Raw genomic sequence first — 17667 nt, 5'->3', positions numbered from 1 at the left:
CTGGACTGACCTGAGAGCTTGGGGCTAGTCAGAGAAAGGATTGTGACTGCTCTTGTCCAGTTCTATTAGAGAAAAGGTATGCTTAAACTTTAACCAATTAAAAAAACAAAGTTTTCTACATTGGAAACTACAGATTTATTCTGACCATTCTAGTCAGTCTATGATCAGCAACACTGAAGTTCTTTCAATCCAATGACTACCACTACAGCTTAATCTGTCTACAAAGAGCTGCAAGACATAACAGAATTTGATGACTGGCAAATTTCAAACATTAATATGCTTCTCAATCCTTAGCATTCTATTTTAACATCCCCCAATCAAAAGAGCACCAAAGGAGATGTAATATAAACATTTCAATGTGTATATCTACCGCTTAACAGCCTTAATAACTAGCTATAAAATTTTAAGAGCTATCGTATTTTGGTGGCAATTAAGAATTATTGATATTTCTGAAATTCATTTGAGATTTTACTGTAACTTTAGCAAAAAATGGATTATGATATGGCTTTGGAAATAATAAATTGTTTTACAATCTTAACATTATTAAAAAAAACTTACTGCCATGAAATTAAACTATACCCATATTTAAAATTCAATCAAAATAAATTGCTATGTTTAAAATACATTTAATATTGACCCAATTTAATGAGAAGACTACATATTGCTTCATTTATAATCAATATGTTATGATTAACATTTTTATTAATTTTCCACAGTAAAGACTGACACTACTCACTCTTTAAGATTATTGAGCAGTATTCCTCAAATGGTACAGCTACTGGGTGTGCAGACTAATGTTGCAGTGGGAAATGACAAGAGCCACCCCTTCCTATCAATGGAGTTGCTTCTGGCATGGCAGTGTCACTGGGCCTCGAGTTACTTTTAAGAACCTCTGAAAAAGCTGTGCAGTGTATGTGGCGCATGGGCTAGGTTACCGCGGTTCTGAAGTAAAGAAAATCAATGGGTCAACTTTTCCAGGAAGGCCCTGGGAAATCCACCTGAAACACTATCAATTAGCTTTCCCCTCATTGAGAAATAAAGGCACTGTGGAAGATAGGCCAGAGCCATCCCAATAGTAAATATTTTACAAGTACCATGGTTCCTTTTCTCCTCTGACTTCAGCAGAATCCCTACAGAGCTCAGGTAGAAGCCCTGGGCCTACAGCGTGTGAGGAGCCTTCCCAGCTCACAGAAACTACCCAGCGACGGTGACTGGAACTCCACGCGGACGCTCATCTCCCACCTATCTCACATCAAGTGCTGACAAAGTCCTCAAGGAAAAAGCCAACTCAGTCTCAGCTGTGGCAAATGGCAGCGAGGGGGACATGGGCTGTGCACACAGTGTATCGTCAGCATTGTGGTGGTCTATCATCCTGTAGACAACTATTTTCTCAAAATCATGGGAGCAGGGATTTGAGAAAGAGCATTTTCTCTCATACGCCAAAACACAAGCTTCACCTAATTCTCTGAAAGAAATTTCTCTAAAGTGAATATCCTACTTCATAAGAAAGACCCAAGGCACAGCACCACCTTTTCCTTCCCCGACACTTCCTGCAGGATGACAACTCTGAGTCAAGACCACCCAGCTCCTGTCAGTCCTCTCAGCTCTTGCCCAGCCCTCCCCTTGGCTCCTCATCCCAGACTTGCCTCTGAATTAGTATAAAGACTCTGAAGTCCTTGGGCCAGCTCCACTAAGGTTCCATGTCCAGATTCTTGTGGGCTAAGGCAGCAAGGCCAGCGCCCGCACACCGGGGTCTAGTACAAGGCGAACTTAGAATGCTAAGAGCTTTAAAGTTGGCCTCCTCACATCCAGGGAGCAGCACGCGCCCACACACTGACCTTAACCGCTGCTTATAAGAATCCTCGTCTCCATCGTCTCGACACCTTGCTACCTTGCGGCCTCCTCCTCTTCCTTCCATAGCTTCATCTTCCTCCCCAGAACTTGGGAAAAAGTCATCATCAACCTCCTGCACTGGGACTTTCTTCTGGTATTTCCGGCCCTTCTTAAGAGGCTTCAATTCATAGCTGATGTCATCGGAAGACAGGCTGGCTACCCCTTCTTCCTCCTCCTCTTGCTCTTCCTCCTCCTCCCCTTCGGTGGAAAAGGACCCAGACTCCTCACCCTCGGTATCTCCCTCTTCCTCTGGCCTCACCTCAGGCTCCCGAGGTTTCTTCCCCCTTGGCAATCCCACTTTCCCCTGGAACTGCAGCGCCCTCTTCTGGAGCTTCCTGATGTGCTTCTTCAAGCGCTTGTCTGCCTGCGAGAGGACCTGGCCTCTCGGCTTTGGCTTACTTTCACTTGGTCCTGGGCTTGACTCAGATTTGGCCACGGCTTTTTTAGCTGCTCTTTTGTTAGCAGCTTGTTTCTTCCTTTCAAACGACAGTTGTGCTTGGTCTGCCAAATATTTTTCAAAGCCTGATACTTCATTGAGCATTATTTTTCTCGGCTTTTTCTCCTGTTTCTGAGGGGCTGGGGTACCAAATGGTGTCATCTGGCCAGTGCGGATAAGCTCTTCCCAGGCGGTCTCCTGCGCGGGCATGAGCATACTGCCAAGACATGACGGCCCTGGCTCTGAAAGGAAACAGTGAAGACTGGAGTCAGAACCCTCAGCAGCACACAGGACGCAATCCCTTACGCACAGACAGTGAGAACTTCCAATAATTCACAGAACAAATCAGTGGACTGCAGCACAGAGTAAAGTTTATTGTGGCATTTACAACCCATGGGTTATATATTCCTGTTTTGAAAGGTGATTTTTCAGTGGCCCCAAACATGATACCATGTGACTGTGGTACACTACGCCACAGAACCCTAGACAGCCATTCTTAAAAAGGATGCAATCACTGCACCTGTGACAACACAGAACTGACAACTACGAGAAGTGACACAAGCCAGGCATATAAATACAAGTACTGTGTGCGCTCACTGTGTGCGGACTCCAGGAGAGCTGATCTTCACAGAGCTCAGGGTAGGATGGTAACTAGCAAGGCTGAGAAGAACCCCAGGGAAGAAAGAGTAGGCTGATCCATGGACTAAGTCCCAGATGAATAGAAGCGGGAAGTCTGTGGTGCCATTCCACAGTAGGAGTGCAAAGAGCATATATGTTTCAATAGCTGGAATAATGGTTTTAGATGTTTTTAACTATTAAAAAATAATAACTATTTGAAAAGACAAATGTTTAACCTAATTTACACACTGCATAATATATACACATTGAAATATCACATGACATCCCATAAACTAAATGTTTACCTTTCTATACATTAGTTCTTTTGTCTAACTTTGAATCTGAATAAAAATGTATCACCTGATAGTCATCCGCACTGTGCAAAGGCAGCTTATCTATACATTATTGGTTACAAACAGACAAACTTAGCTGTGTCTTCTTATCAGTTAAGAAGTAGGCACGAGAAGTGATCCCCCACATTCCATGTCATTGCTTTGCCCACCACTCAGACGGTCCTTAGTTCATCTAAGGACCAGCATGCCTATCTAAGAAAGACACAAAATACTAGCTTTGCACACAAAGAACTGGAGAGTCACCACCACTCACTTCTATCAGACTGTCTAACCTTTCAACATTGCCACAAGACACCGTCATCTACTTGGCTGTACTCATAGCTATATGTGTGGCCCCCAGGACACAGGTAGGTTCACTGCAGATATGGGAAAACTGAATTCCACAGCTGTAATACGTGAGTGCTCAGTAGGCAGATGTGACCGATGGTCAGCACACTGAATAACAAAGGGAGTGTTCTTCCTAATGCAAAAAGGGCTGCCAGACAGCTGGCAAGATGGTTTGCTGTGAAAAACTAAGTTTAAATCATCTTCAGTATCCATGTAAAGCCAGGCATGGTCACAGTGGTGAAACCCCACCATTAGGGGCAGAGGAAACAGACCCTGCAGGTTTGCTAGCTAGCCAGCCTAGCCGAAACAGCAAGCCCCCGGTTCAGTAAGAAACCCTGTCTCAGGAAATAAGGTCTCAAGAAGTGACAAAGGAAAACTCCTGATAGCTCCTGCTGGTCTCCACATGAGCACATGCACATCCATGCATACACACACACAAACACACACACACACACACACTCACACCTGTATGTGTATGCCCCTGTTGGATGACACCATGCTAGACATGTGATGTCGATAAGAAAAGATGAACTAAACATGAAAACATGCCAAGTATAGTCACCCAGAAACACCCCTCTCCCTAACTGAAGCTGACCTTCAGAAAAATACTTTATCCTGTAGTCAGGAGACAAAGGACATACCAGACTGATGCCATCACAGCCAGCTCTTCACTAACCCTGTACTGATAAAATGTACCTCAGAGTACACAAATGGCACGTTCTGTGAATATTCAGCAGAAGAATCTACAGTGATGTATCAGCATCCTGATAGAAATCACTAGTACTCCCGGAGCACCCTCTATGCATCTCTGCAGCCTCCACCCTCCCCAGATACTGACAGGCTGACTCTAAGGATGCCTCGTGCCTGGCTCAATGTTTCCTGTCTGCCTCTATGCCTGGCATGTGAGATCCACACTGATTTGTTAAAGTGAGTTGAAATTTATTGGCTGTTAATAATATCCTGTGATTCAGCCATTTTCTCTTTCCACTATTGATGTAGTTTGGGTGGTTTCTGGGTTTGGGCTACTAGGCATTAGAATGAGGTTGCCATGAATACTCTGGTATACATCCTTTGGTAATAGCGTGCATCTGATTCTTGAGTATGTTAACACTTTTCAGCCATGAAGAGATTTGCAAAGTGGCACTAGCTTAAGTTTCAATAGTGTTTAAAAGTTCTTGCCATTCCATGATTTTGCTGATTCTCAGTCAAAACAGAAGAACTTTCAGAACCACAAATCTTATGGACAACTAGTTTTGTGTACAAAATCTCATTCTTAGTCTCTGCCTTATCCTTTTTCTAGGTTTTTAAAAACACATTAGAAATTCAAGTCCTTTGCATGTTCCACAAGTATCCACCTGCTCTGCAGCCTCCCTTCTCCCAGTCTGAACCTTGACAGGCAGAGGCTCTCGGAATTATTGGCTGTTATTGGAGTCCATTTAACAAACTCTTTTCTTCCATATGCACATTTTTTGGTCTTGCTCCAGGCTTTGCCTCCTCTGCCTCCCAGGATCATAAAGCGTTTTCCCTGGGTTATGTTCTCAAAGGTTTTTATAATTAATATCAGATCTATGATCTGCTTGCAATATATAGTTGTACAAAATGTAATGGTTCAAGACTCCTCTTCCCACTAATATGAAATTTCCTGTAATTCAGATTCAGCATAGTACTGCTGGCTTTCTTTAATCATCATCAAGTGACTCTACGTAAGTGGCCTGTTTCCTGAGTCTTCGATTCGTCCATCAGCCTGTCTGCATATCCTCATGCCAACACCACGCTGGCTTAATCACTACAGTTTTATGTTACATCTTGGCATTCTGTTCTTTCTTGGGTAAGGAGTGGTAAGACAAGGCCTTACTCTGTTGGCTAGGTTGGCCTCAAATTCACAGCAATCCTCCTGATTCAGTCTCCCAAGAGCTGGGATTGCGGATTTAGCATCTAACTTCAGCCTACATGTCTTACACATGCCACTTGTCATCTTCAAAAGGCTCAAATGTGTATTGGGGTAGGAAATTACAATGGGCTAAATGACATCTTTATAACACTGTACCACCCATCCTCAACCACAGTATATCTCCCTACTTACTTTGGGTTTTTTTTTTGTTTTTTGTTTGTTTGTTTGTTTGTTTTTTGTCAATAATATTTTGCAGTTTTTTGATGTGTAAAACATTGATGAACTACTTTTTTTTAAGATTTATTTCTAGGTATTTGGATTACAAGTGGCACCTTTAATAACGTTTATATTTTTTTTCTGGCATATGAAAATGACTGATTTTTGTGTACTATGTATTCAATTCTATCTCTAAAAGTCATGAGGTAATTCTACATAAATTCTTTTAAATTTTCTATATAAACCATCACATGGCTGTGAATAATGATGGATGCTTCCCACCTTTACTCTTTGGGCCTCCTTTCTTCTACTCCCAAAAGACTGCGTGGCCTGCTAAATAGAGAAGGTGAGCACATGTGTCTGCTGCCCTGCAGATCACACCGACAAAGCCAGATCTCACTGTGTCTGCAATCTGTCCTCATCCCACCATGGACGCAAGGGCTGCTGACATAATCACCGTGTGGAAGCAGCAAAGCCATGTCCTCAGGAAAGCATGTGAGCAGTACACTCCCCTGACACCTGCTACACAGCTCCAGGTGGGCTGAGGGGGGTCCACACCCCACGGTACAGAGCTGGCACCCCAAAGCCTGGCTACTCTGGCACTCAGCTCTATGGCCTCTGCAGACAGGGACAATGAGAGAACCCAGTTTCTAGTGATGACTGGTGGTCAGATGGGGAGGATCTTGGGAACCAAAAAAATCAGGAAAAAAAAGGGGGGCTACGGTTTGTAAGCGATCAGATCCTAGGTGGCTGCAAAATCCATGAGAAATGGATAAAGTACTCAGAGAGGAAACAACAAGAGCACTGAACAAGTCCTAAGCAGTGTCAGTAAGATGCTGCCGGATACGCTAACCAAAAATTACTACCCAGAACTGCGCAGAGGGCAGGAAAGAAACCAGGACACAGGCTCTGACACTCTCTCAAAGCACAGGCAGTATCAGTGGCTATCAAGAGGCTGGACTCGGCAGAGGTAGAAAGAGGCTTCAGGATTTGGGGAGGTATCCGTGAACTCTGCACTAAAGCATCAACAGAACAGAAGAACAGCAGGCTTGACAATGGACAGAAATGGATCTCCTTTACCAGTGAGAAATCCAGTGCCCAGGTGGTAGAAAACACCGATGCTTGGACTAATGGATCAGATGACAATGAAGTTTAAGAGCAAAACTAAAGCCAGGATGAGGACATACACCTAATGCAGAAAGACTACAATTTTGAGGCTAGCCTGGGCTATACAGTGAGATCTTGCTTTCAGACAGAGAGACAGGAGAGGAGAGCACATTTATTATTTTTTGTCCACTATTAACATTCTTCATACCAATCCACTGGTCTATGTGAAAAAAATTTCCAGGAGCTAGTAGAGAATGCCTGCTTGATCAGCCAGACTCTAAGAGGCTTTGATCTTTCATCTATACTTCAAGCAGGAACTGGCCAAGCAACCACCAACAGTGTATAAATACAGACACGAAGAGTAAACATTTACTTCTGGTGTTGATATATTTTCCAAGAGATTTTCCAAAGCACATCCACCCTGAGGAGGACTTTAAATGAAATCCTGGCCATGGTCTAACCTTAATGTCCTTCCTTAACAGAATGAAGACCCGCAATGCTCCTTTAAGGTAAGTGAGAACAATCCTACGGAAACGGACTGACGAGGCTCGGCACCGAGAACAATCCTACAGACACTGACCGACGAGGTTGGGAGTACAAAATGGACCCAACCAAATGTTCATTCTCTTTATCAAATTACATGCATGCAAATGTCTAAATTTCCTATTTGTTAGCCTAATACTAAATGTACATCAGTAACTACCAGAAAACCAGGTTAACGTTTTATTCCAGTCTCTAAAAAGTGTGTCACTTAAGAGCTCTGGTTCCTCAGAAGGGTAAGATTTCCCCAGAGCCACTTGACACAAAGGCAAAGCAATGTGTTATTCTCAAAACTCAGAAAAAGACTCACAAGACACACCCCCTGAATACAGGCACCAGATATCAATGAAGAGCATGGCAAGCTGGCCCCAGCATCCTCACCTTCATCTTCTTCCTCCAGGCTGGCATGATCCAGTTCCACTTGGACTCCGGCCCCTCCAAGGATGGCCTGGAGACGTTTCTGTTTTGCAGTTATCTTCTTTAGCTGTTGTTCCTTGAATTGTAAGCCCCAAATACAAGATACACAATACAGTGATTTACTGTTACATATGAAAGATTACACCACAATTTAAAACTTTAGTCAAGATTAAACTAAGAATGAAACTGAAACTCCACACGGTGGATTCCTTTTTGAGCAGCTCCCACTTTGCTGCAGCACGCAGGCTTGAGCAGGCAGCCCTCACCCTTGGGCAACCTGAGCACTGAGGCCACACGCGCTGACTTGAGAGGTGGAAATGTTCTCTGCGTTCCCTCTACCCACTCCAGTTACATCTCTAAATTCTGTTTCTGATCTTGGCAGCCAAGGCTACGGCAGGCAACAGGCTAGAGTGATGAGACACAAAAATACAAAAGCTTCAGCTGTTAGAGAGTCATTGAGAGCTGGCTGTGAATGGTGTCCTTTGTGGTATTCTACACCATCAAAAACTTTGAAAGACACTGTGATGCCTTTTCCTTTTGTTACTGAGACTCCTTTTTGTCTCCTTGGACATGTACAGAACTCAGGTATGTAGCCTTCCTACAGCCTCTCAACTAACCAGACCTCAAGGGCTTCCACTGTATTCATGGAGAAGAGTTCTTGCCTAGTGCACACAAAGCCCTGGCCTTGCACTCCAGCATCAGAGTGAGGGTCAAAGGGAAACAAAGCTGTGTGCTTTGTGGCAATTAGTTGTTTTCTCAGTCTTCTCAGCAATCCTACTTGAAACACTTCCCCTCTGAAAACCTTAAACACTGAGGTCTAGCTAAAGAAAGATAGGGAAATGTAATCAGGTCACACCATGACCCTGCCACTTAAAGTTTGGTCTTCTCCACCCTTAAAATCCCAGCCCACAAGAAGCCAAATGTCCCTTTCTGTCTTATGAAGGTTCCATCCACACTGAACTACTGCCAGCTTGGACATCTAGGCTGCTACTGTAGAAATGAAGAGCTGGGTGAGAGAATGGGGTCCCACGTGGAAAATAAAAGGAAGGCCACATGATCTGAGTCCACATACAGACCTTACTATTATAATAATGAGGCACAAGTATTCTACATGCTGCTGTGAATCAACTTCAAGCACAAAGATATCTGCTGGCATCAGAACTAAAACCATCAATGCTGATCATTCCTAGCTACTGGCATGAATTTTCACAAGGTGGTACACAAACCCCAAAACATATTTCAAACTTCAGAAAGCTGTATATAAATCCTACCCTTAAAAGCCACAGAAAAGTGACATCATAGGTAACAGTTCCTTCCTAGCCGTGAGTGCTCTTCCTCTAAGGTCAGCCCGTGTGGCTGTGCTGACTATACCCAACGCAGAGATGGGATGTGAGAGTGATGATGCTGTATCCACAGGAAACAAAAAAGAGAACACACTGGCGTAAGCAAGACCTGAGCAGGATAGCAAAGTCCAGACAGAAGGAAGACACTGAGCCAGAGGCCAGGTCCCAAGCAGAGGCTGAAATGGTAGAGTAAAATGGTACAGGGACAACTGTAATAGAGCACAGCAGTGAGGTAGCATACAAACCACACCAAGAACTACGCTCAAATACATACAGATGGATGGATGCATGCATGAATATACATGGATATATATCTGTATATATGGGTTAGTAAACATCCTGTAGAGCAGAGCTGACAGATCACACACCCCAAATTTTCTATTGTGGGATTAGAGAGCCGGCTCAGAGATGAAGAGCAATTACTACTCTTACAGATGTCCTGGGTTCAGTTCCTAGCATCCACGTGGTGGTTCACAACTACCTGTAACTCCAGTTACAAGAGAGCATGCCCTCTTCTGGCCTCTTCAGGCACCAGGCACACACACATGGCGGACATACATAAATGCAGGCAAAACACTCATACACTTAAAAATAAATCCTTTTAAAAAGGTTTTTTTTTATTATTATAACATTGCTTCACATAACATATGTACTCTCCAGAAGACTTCCTAAATTCTTAAATGGTCTTGAATTTTAACATTTTTAATGCAGTACTTAGTAGGTTACTTTGCATTACCTTGTTATACTTCTGTCGTTTCACAGAGTCCAGCTTCCTGTTGATATCTCTGTTGGTGGCAGCTTGAGGGCTAAGTTGCTCTATAATTTTATTGATTTGTCTTAGGGATGTTGTACATGACCTGAAAAATAAGAATGGTCTGTTTTTCTCCTTGGTAACATTTTCATAGCACTAAGCAGAGGAAAATGTTAAAACTGTGTCTATTTTATTTCTTAGGAGCTGAAACTAAATAAAACCAAAGCAGAATGCATTCTTGATAGCCACAAATAGATTAGAGGCATAAAATAAGTAACAGTGCTATTCTCTTCTCTGGATGGTTTAAATCAGCCCATGCCTGTTTGCAAATTGACTCATGTCTTCTTCAAGCATTTTTTTAGTGTCTACTTTACTCAAGACAGTGGGATAAGGACAGAACTCAGCCCATGTCTCCTTTTACACATGGAAAAATTGATACACATCACAGAAGCTCCTAAAGTTTGAAAAAGTCCTAAAAGTGGTTAAATAATTTCCTTGACTGAATCACTTGTCTGTGAAAATATTTTCCTTTCACAGAACTAGAAATTCCTCTACTGTAACAGTAAACTTCATGGTACAAACAGAAAAGAACAAATGAAAATTAGTTGCTAGAAGGAGCAATTTTGTTAAAATAGTTAAAATAATACAAAATTGCTCCTTCTAACTTTTAAAAGAGAAAATCAATCTCATAATTTCTTATTTGTAGTCTTTGCAGATTTCAGGGTAACAATGCTTACTGGTTATCTAAGGCAGTCCATAGCATTCTCCTCTGGCATCTCTATAGAAAGTGGATACAGCAGGTATGGTGGCACACATCTTTAATCCCACCTCTCGGGAGGCAGAGGCAGGCAAATCTCTGTGAGTTCCATGACAGCCAAGGCTACACAGAGAAATCCTGTCTCAAAAAACAAAAACAAAGAACAAAAAACAACAGCAAAAAAACAGTGGACACAGTTCAATCATAGAAGGTGGGCCACTGCATGGAACACAAAAGGTTTCACAACACTTAGGTAAAAAGATGTGTTACTCAAAGGACAAAAACTAAATAATAATAATAATCACAATAATATTTCAATTAAAAAAAAATACAAACAATTGGAGACAAAAGTACCTACAGAAACCTAGACACAGCCCCTTGGGCTGGGTAGCACTTCCAGCTCCGTGCTCACTCACCTGCCTCCTTCTCCAGCCATGCACTGGGGCTGCCCTTTCTTCTAGTCTGCATTCAATTTCTTCTATGTCTGACCCTGCCTAGGCACTGCCCCGGAGGATGAGTGAGCTGCACACATCACTACCTCCCCATCCTTGACCTCTCCCTCAGGCTGGCCTGCCACCTTTCCCAGAATACTCCACTCAGTAAAGTCCATGTCTCTCTCCTCTACAACACAAATGAAGTTCCCACAAGACTTAATATTTATTTACAGCCAAAAACAGGACACAAAAAATTGAATGGCAGGGGATTTTTCATTATTTTTATAAACTAAAGTCTGAAAGACTGCCAAAAGAATAAACACTGTTCGGGAAGAGCAAACTAGACACTATAGGAGAAAGAAAAAGGCGATGATGGGTGATGAGAGTTCCCTGAATCTCAAGTATGAAACTCCCAGAATTCACTGCTAAGAGCACTCTGCATGTGCTTTCAGAACAGCCTTTCTCTTCAAGACCCTAGGCAAGGGCAGGCCTTCGGTAGCTGATCTGAGCCCCTTTCTATAGGCAATGTTGTTCTGAAGGGAGGGACAGAAGCTCAAACGGCAAATTGAGGATTATCTTAACCAACTGTTACACAGGTGAGAGGTTCCATAAATCTCAGCTTTCTAAAATGTAAATTTTCCTGTCATATTTCAATGCAAACTCTGAAAAACTAAGGGCTACACTCACATGAGGTCATCCAGGACTGACTGATACTCCTTCTCCGCATCAGCAATCTGAGCCACACGGCTGGCCTCGTGCATTGCGCTGTCCACCTGCTGAAGCACACCTTGCTCCAGGACGGCCTGGTCATAGACATCCACACCCAGGCCCTGCAGCTCCAGGGCCTGCGCTCCGGGCTCCACTGCGGGGATCTGATGCCGATCAATGTGTAGCAAGGTTGGCCCTCGCCTTGTGGCTTCGGATGTGGATGGCCGGTACTCAGAGGAAGCAGAGGAGAGGCACTCTCCAGCCTCCGATACCCCACCATTCTCCTGCCCAGCTGACATGCCTTCGTTAGCACTGACATGCTGACTTGGTAGACAGTCTTGCTCCTGAGGTTGAGCTGTGTTGGAGATTTCCTCATGGGGCATCCTCTACAAACTATCTAAAAAGAAAAGGAAAACATTGGTAACCCTTTTGAATCGATCATTACATTTCTTAAATATGTTAAATGCACGGATTTCTCAAAACAGCAATAACCTTCCAATTAAATAGGTTCAAGTTTCTAAATACTAACTACTTTAAAGAGTACAAATGATAAGCACAAAAAGCTAAATCAAAATACAGTAACAACAAAGGACAAACACATGGGCAGCTGCCTGAGAAAGGTTCTCAAACAGGTAAAATGACCCAGCTGCTATCTTGCCAGTTAACATCTTTGCTGAGCCGTGGCACAAATGCTTTATGTTAGCGTAGCATGGCCAACTGTTCAGTACAGTACCAGTAATGTGAAAATTTCTGTAGGAACCACACTAGAGACTTGTAAGCTGAATACCCATGGGATAAACAGAGCACATCAGAAGCTCCAAGAGTAAGTTAGAAAAATCCTCAAAAGATAACTCCTTTCCAGAGGTGTTTATCAAATCGCTACCCTTAAGGCCCAGGATCTATATGGACAAAGTGCAGGAGAGATTGTATGGGTCAAAGGTGGTAAGTGATTCCAGAGAAACTGTCTTCTAGACACAACAGGAGAACTCAGAGGCTGACACATGTGCAAGACAGAACAGGTTAAAACCAGATAAAATCCCAGATCTGAGAAGGGGATCTTCTTTCTCAGATCCCCAACCAAGAAGCTATCTGCAAACAACACCTGCTAGGAAAGGGAAAATCGATTTTCTCCAATGGAGTGTTACTGGGAATATTAGCCCTATGCCCAGGAAAAGCTGACCAACACAAAATGGACTCTGTATTTTTTTGTGCACTTTTGTTCTGTCTTGTTACTTGTTTTATCCTGTTTTGTTGTTGTTATTGTTGTTGTTTTTAGTTTGTCTATTTTGATTCTTGCTTTCTGTTGTTTTCCTTGGTTTTATTTTTGAGAGAGAGAGAAAAAACATGAAGTAGTGGGTAGGGACATGGGGATAATCTGGAAGAAATTGAAGGAAGGAAAAAGTATTATCAAACTATACAGTATTTTTAAAACTTTAAAATAAATTAAAAAAAAAACTTCATTTCAATAATTTCTCATCCATCAGGTCAGCAGGCACAACAGACTAATATAAGCAAGAAAAATTCACTTCACATGCTGTTGGTAGGAATACAAATTAGTATAGCCCCTGTTCAGAGACAATTTAAAAATATTAGTCAAAAACTAAATGTATGTAATCTTTGCCCAGAAATTCCAGTTCTAGACACTATCCCAGAGAAACACAAAACACTGTTTTCAGTTGGTTTCAGCTAGTTTCGGTTGTTTATCTCATGATCCTGTGACTGACTGGGAGATGACATTCGAAGCACTGCCCTAAATCATCAAGGATTGGACCACATATCCCTCACTCAAGAATCAAATTCAAAGTGCAGTTTCATCTAAACATGCTCTGCTTTTACCCCATCATTACAGAAAAGGTGTGTAAGTTATGAGACAGACTCTCTACTCACACATGGGTATAAGAATAGCCAGAATAACATGTTTAATAGCCTAATGAAGGCATCAACTATTTCAAAGCGAAGAGGCCCTGGACAGAGTAAGAGTGCATTAATGTTGGAAGGTGTGTGTGTGTGTGTGTGTGTGTGTGTATGTGTGTGTGTGTGTGCACAGACTGCATACAGAACATCTGAAAAGACCCATTCTATATCTGTAACAGCTCAAGGGGGCTTCAGGAGCAGGAAAGGGGAAAATGATTTTTCACATCTTATTACATACTCAGGAACTGCTTGAAAGAGAACATACTATATTAGTGGTGTAGCACCAAAAAATAAGAAATAAAAAAAACAAAACAGGAGACAGCTATGCTTTCTATTTAACGTACAAAGACTACTAAACTCTTTAGGCACTGAAACTTTATTTCTAATTAATAACCATAAATAACCATAATAAATAACCACACACAACCCACTCATTTCTCATGGAATGAAATATCCCAGCAACACTAGGATATAAAAATGCCAACAACTGAGCAGCCTCTGCCTTTGGTGAGAAGCCAATCAGAGCATGTCAGTTGGTAGGAGTATGGTCAGGACACCTCGTGAGCTCAGGGGAGGAAATCATGCACCGGCTCTAGGACCCAAGAGTATCAGAGATGAACTGGGATTTGAATACCTGGCCACAGGTTAATGGAAGGGACATTCAATCTGCTGAAAGGAAGTACAGTTTAGAGAGGAGTCCAAAATAAAAGGGTGGCCTAGGTGACTGAGTCACAGGGAATTCCATCACAGAAAGCAAGACTCTCAGAAAGCAAGCAGACAGGAAATTGAAATGGGGGCTTCTGAGTCAGTTGCAAGTCACAATACTGCTACACAGTGTGGTCCAAATGCAAATCCGAGTCCAAGGGGGAAGGGCTGGGCAGATGTGGACGAAGTTCTAAGGGCAAGCAGCTCCAGAGGTCCCTAAGCTCTGACAGGAGACAAAGATCACCTGTCAGAAGAGGGTGATGGTAAAAAGAAAATGTTCCTCCCTTTGGGGGCTTTCTGATTATCTTCAGGAAACAAGTCACCCTCCAACAGAAGGTAGAATTCTGGTTTAGAGCCTTGTACGAGCTGGAATTCAAAATCCACTTACTCAGAGCTTAAAGAAATTTATTTTCTCATCTTTCATGTACAAAGGGATTTATTTTTTTAAGTTAAAATGTCAGTTAAACCAAAATTATCGAAAGCATTAAATTTACAAATAAAATTTGAGGAAACAGATCATTTTAAGCAGGGGAAAGTAATGATTAAAAGAAATAAATGGGTTGATTACATAAGAAAAGCAGGATTCAGTCAACTGGGACACTGGCAGCTCACTGGGGATACCAGTAAAAGAAGTTTCTGATTGGGCATGGTGGCACATGCTGTAATCCCAGCACTTGAGAGGTTGAAGCAGGAGGACAGCGAGTTCCAGGCCAGCCTGAGCCACACAGCTATACCATTTGAAAACAAGCAACAAGAACAAAAGCAAGTGGGGAAGAACTGAATGAACCAGTGGAGTAACATACACAAAAACTAAACAGCAGATGAGTTCAGCAGGCAACAAGGCAAAGGAGGACACAGGGAGGCAACCTACCTCTTTAAGGACCTTGGCTACATAAGGAAGAAAAATAGAGTGATAAATAACCTGAGGTTTTGTTGGAAAGTAAAGAGAAAAAATATATATATATGGTAAGAAAACAATATAATGTCATAAGGAAATGACTTGAACTGTGCAGCAACCAGAGAAGGTGCAGAGTAGAGGTGAGCAGAAGACCCAGCATGTGTTATCTGCTTCTCACTGAAGAGTCCTGGTGTCCACAGATGCAAAAGGAAGTTGAGGGGGACTACAGAGAGGACAAATGCCCTAAGAAGAAGCCTGGGTATTTCCTAAATCAGTCAAAGTTGAGAAGAGGTGGGTATCTGGGGCAAATGTCTGGACTGCAGGTGTGTGCTCTCCAAAATTCTGGATTGACGAAACACCAGTACTGTACTGTACTGTATAGTTCCCTCCCCCTGAAATGTGCAGGCCTTGCAGAAATGTCATTCCTTACGATGGCCAGACAAGTGGTAGCACAAAGGAATAAAAACTGAAGGGGCAAGGATGGGCAGTTGAAGTGACAGCTTGGAGTTCATGATGGATGGGCTTTTTAATTTATTTTTTAGTCAGACAGGAAGTGAAAGAGGGCAAAAAAAACATTTAGCTTCTAGCTAGAGTTAGAAGGGGGAAGAGAAGTAAACCTGAAGGCTTTGAACAAAGTTAAAATTTCAGAGGTGAAATAAATCACAAATTTTAACAAATTGTTACTGACTCAATTACACCAGGCATTAGGCACACTAGCCAGCTGTGCAGAGCTTAGATCCTTGGGAGGCCAGGAATTTTTAAAATAACAATAGTATGGATATATACAAGTGCAACTGTGGTGATGGCCATAAAAACATTATATAAAACTCCACAGTAAGAGAGACCTAAGTGACACTGTGAAGGTAGATGGAGGTGGAGGTGGCCTCTCTGACAAAGTAACATTCTAAAGGATAGACGGGATTTAATCAAGGTCAAAAGCAGGGTTACCATCTTGCAATGAGACAATGAGAAAAAGGCTAGAACACAGTGACAACTTATTTGTAACCAAGTTAAAGAACTGATTAGAACCTTCCTCGCTGTGTAAACCTTACAGAACGGCTTTAGATATATCCAAGATTTACAAGGCTGGGAAAAACAGACTTGTAAATCTTGGAGGGTTTCTGTAGCCAAGACTGAGCTGGATTAGGGTTTGGAGAGTTACCTACACGGTTTTGAGAACAGGCAGCCAAGAAGGACCAAGTCACACAAGTCTGGGGAAAAACAAACAAACAAACAAAAAAGAAAACAACCTGCTCTTAAGACTTCATTTCACTGAAATGGCTCTCAAAGGGTTTTACGCTGGATGATAACGGTGGGACCCGATAAATACCCAGTTGGACCACTGTATGGGTAATAAAGGAATAGCGACGCGGGAGGTGGTCTAGTAAAAACAGTTATTAGGTAGTCAGGAAGAAAACGAGGAGAGCTTGCAAGAGGGCTACAGCAGGGAAGATGACTCCACAAGGGATGCCAGCTTACAGCCCTCAACATCTCAGTTCTTCCCACTCAACTTTGCATCAGCGCGAAAGGCGCTGGGCGTGCACAGCCCGTACCCTCCCTCTCAGGCACGCCATTATGGCAATCCAGACCCAACAGTGCCCGGCAGGCCCTGCACGCTGGCTCCCATTCACAAACCCAGAGGCAGCGCCGCGACAGACCCCCGCCCGCCGCGCAGGTGAGCGCATGCGCCGGCGTCACTTCCGGCCTCGGGTTAGCCGGCCGGAAGACACCCGGCCCCGCGGGTCGGGGAAACCACCGCTCGCTCCGACAGACCCTGCAGCAGGAGGCTAGACGCCAAGGCGCGGGGCCACGACGGCATAGCCAGCCCGAGACGCAGGCACCCATACCCGGCCTTCCGTCCGGCTGCCGGACACTTACCCAGGACCACGCGGCCGCCCAAACGAAATCCCAGTCGCCTCAGCCGCTGCGGAACGCCGAGACCTTAGAGCATGCGCCCTAAGACTGTGATCAGCACCGCCCCTGAGGGCTGGCAAGGCCGATGGCGCATGCGCCTCGCCGCGCCGTTTGTTTGTAAGCAAGGGCGTGCCACGTGCGTTGGCCGAAAGGTGCAGCTCGCACGCGGCCTTCGTCCCCAGGCTAGGTTGGACTGTGTGGTCAGCTTGTAGCTCTTTGGGTGGCTTGGGTCACCCTCCGCAAACGTTCTCTCTCTTGTGAATTAGAAGATATTTTAATGCCAATGACTGACTAGCAGGTGCACGAATCGTCCTCTTCATCTTGGTCGTCTGGCGCGTCTTTAAACCTAAGAGTAAAAAGCGCCCTTATCACCGCTCACCATCCCGACACCCATGCACGCACACCCGGGCAGGGCACCTCAGGGTATGCACCGTGGGCTGTGGAT

At 43.6% G+C, this 17667-nt stretch overlaps 1 protein-coding gene across 3 annotated transcripts in view; it reads right to left on the bottom strand.

Moving 5' to 3' along the window:
• Ercc6 (ERCC excision repair 6, chromatin remodeling factor) overlaps positions 1-17279 on the bottom strand; it is a 77135-nt gene extending 59856 nt beyond the window's left edge. For 2 of the 3 annotated variants that reach the window (XM_021655035.2, XM_060390881.1), the window contains exons 1-5: positions 17187-17279; positions 11771-12188; positions 9878-9998; positions 7763-7874; positions 1839-2571 (exon numbers count right to left, since the gene is read on the bottom strand). In XM_021655035.2, the coding sequence (XP_021510710.1) occupies positions 1839-2571; positions 7763-7874; positions 9878-9998; positions 11771-12174 (1370 nt within the window). In that variant the 5' untranslated portion in view covers positions 12175-12188; positions 17187-17279. The remainder of the gene's footprint in view (positions 1-1838; positions 2572-7762; positions 7875-9877; positions 9999-11770; positions 12189-17186) is intronic. The other variant, XM_021655036.2, reaches the window with a different exon arrangement.
• Between the last annotated feature and the right edge of the window lie 388 nt (positions 17280-17667).

Source organism: Meriones unguiculatus, chromosome 9 (assembly GCF_030254825.1).
Source record: "Meriones unguiculatus strain TT.TT164.6M chromosome 9, Bangor_MerUng_6.1, whole genome shotgun sequence".
In the NCBI taxonomy this organism is placed as follows: Eukaryota; Metazoa; Chordata; class Mammalia; order Rodentia; family Muridae; genus Meriones; species Meriones unguiculatus.
Note: the sequence above shows the minus strand (reverse complement) of the source record. Positions and strands in the feature narration are given on the sequence as shown.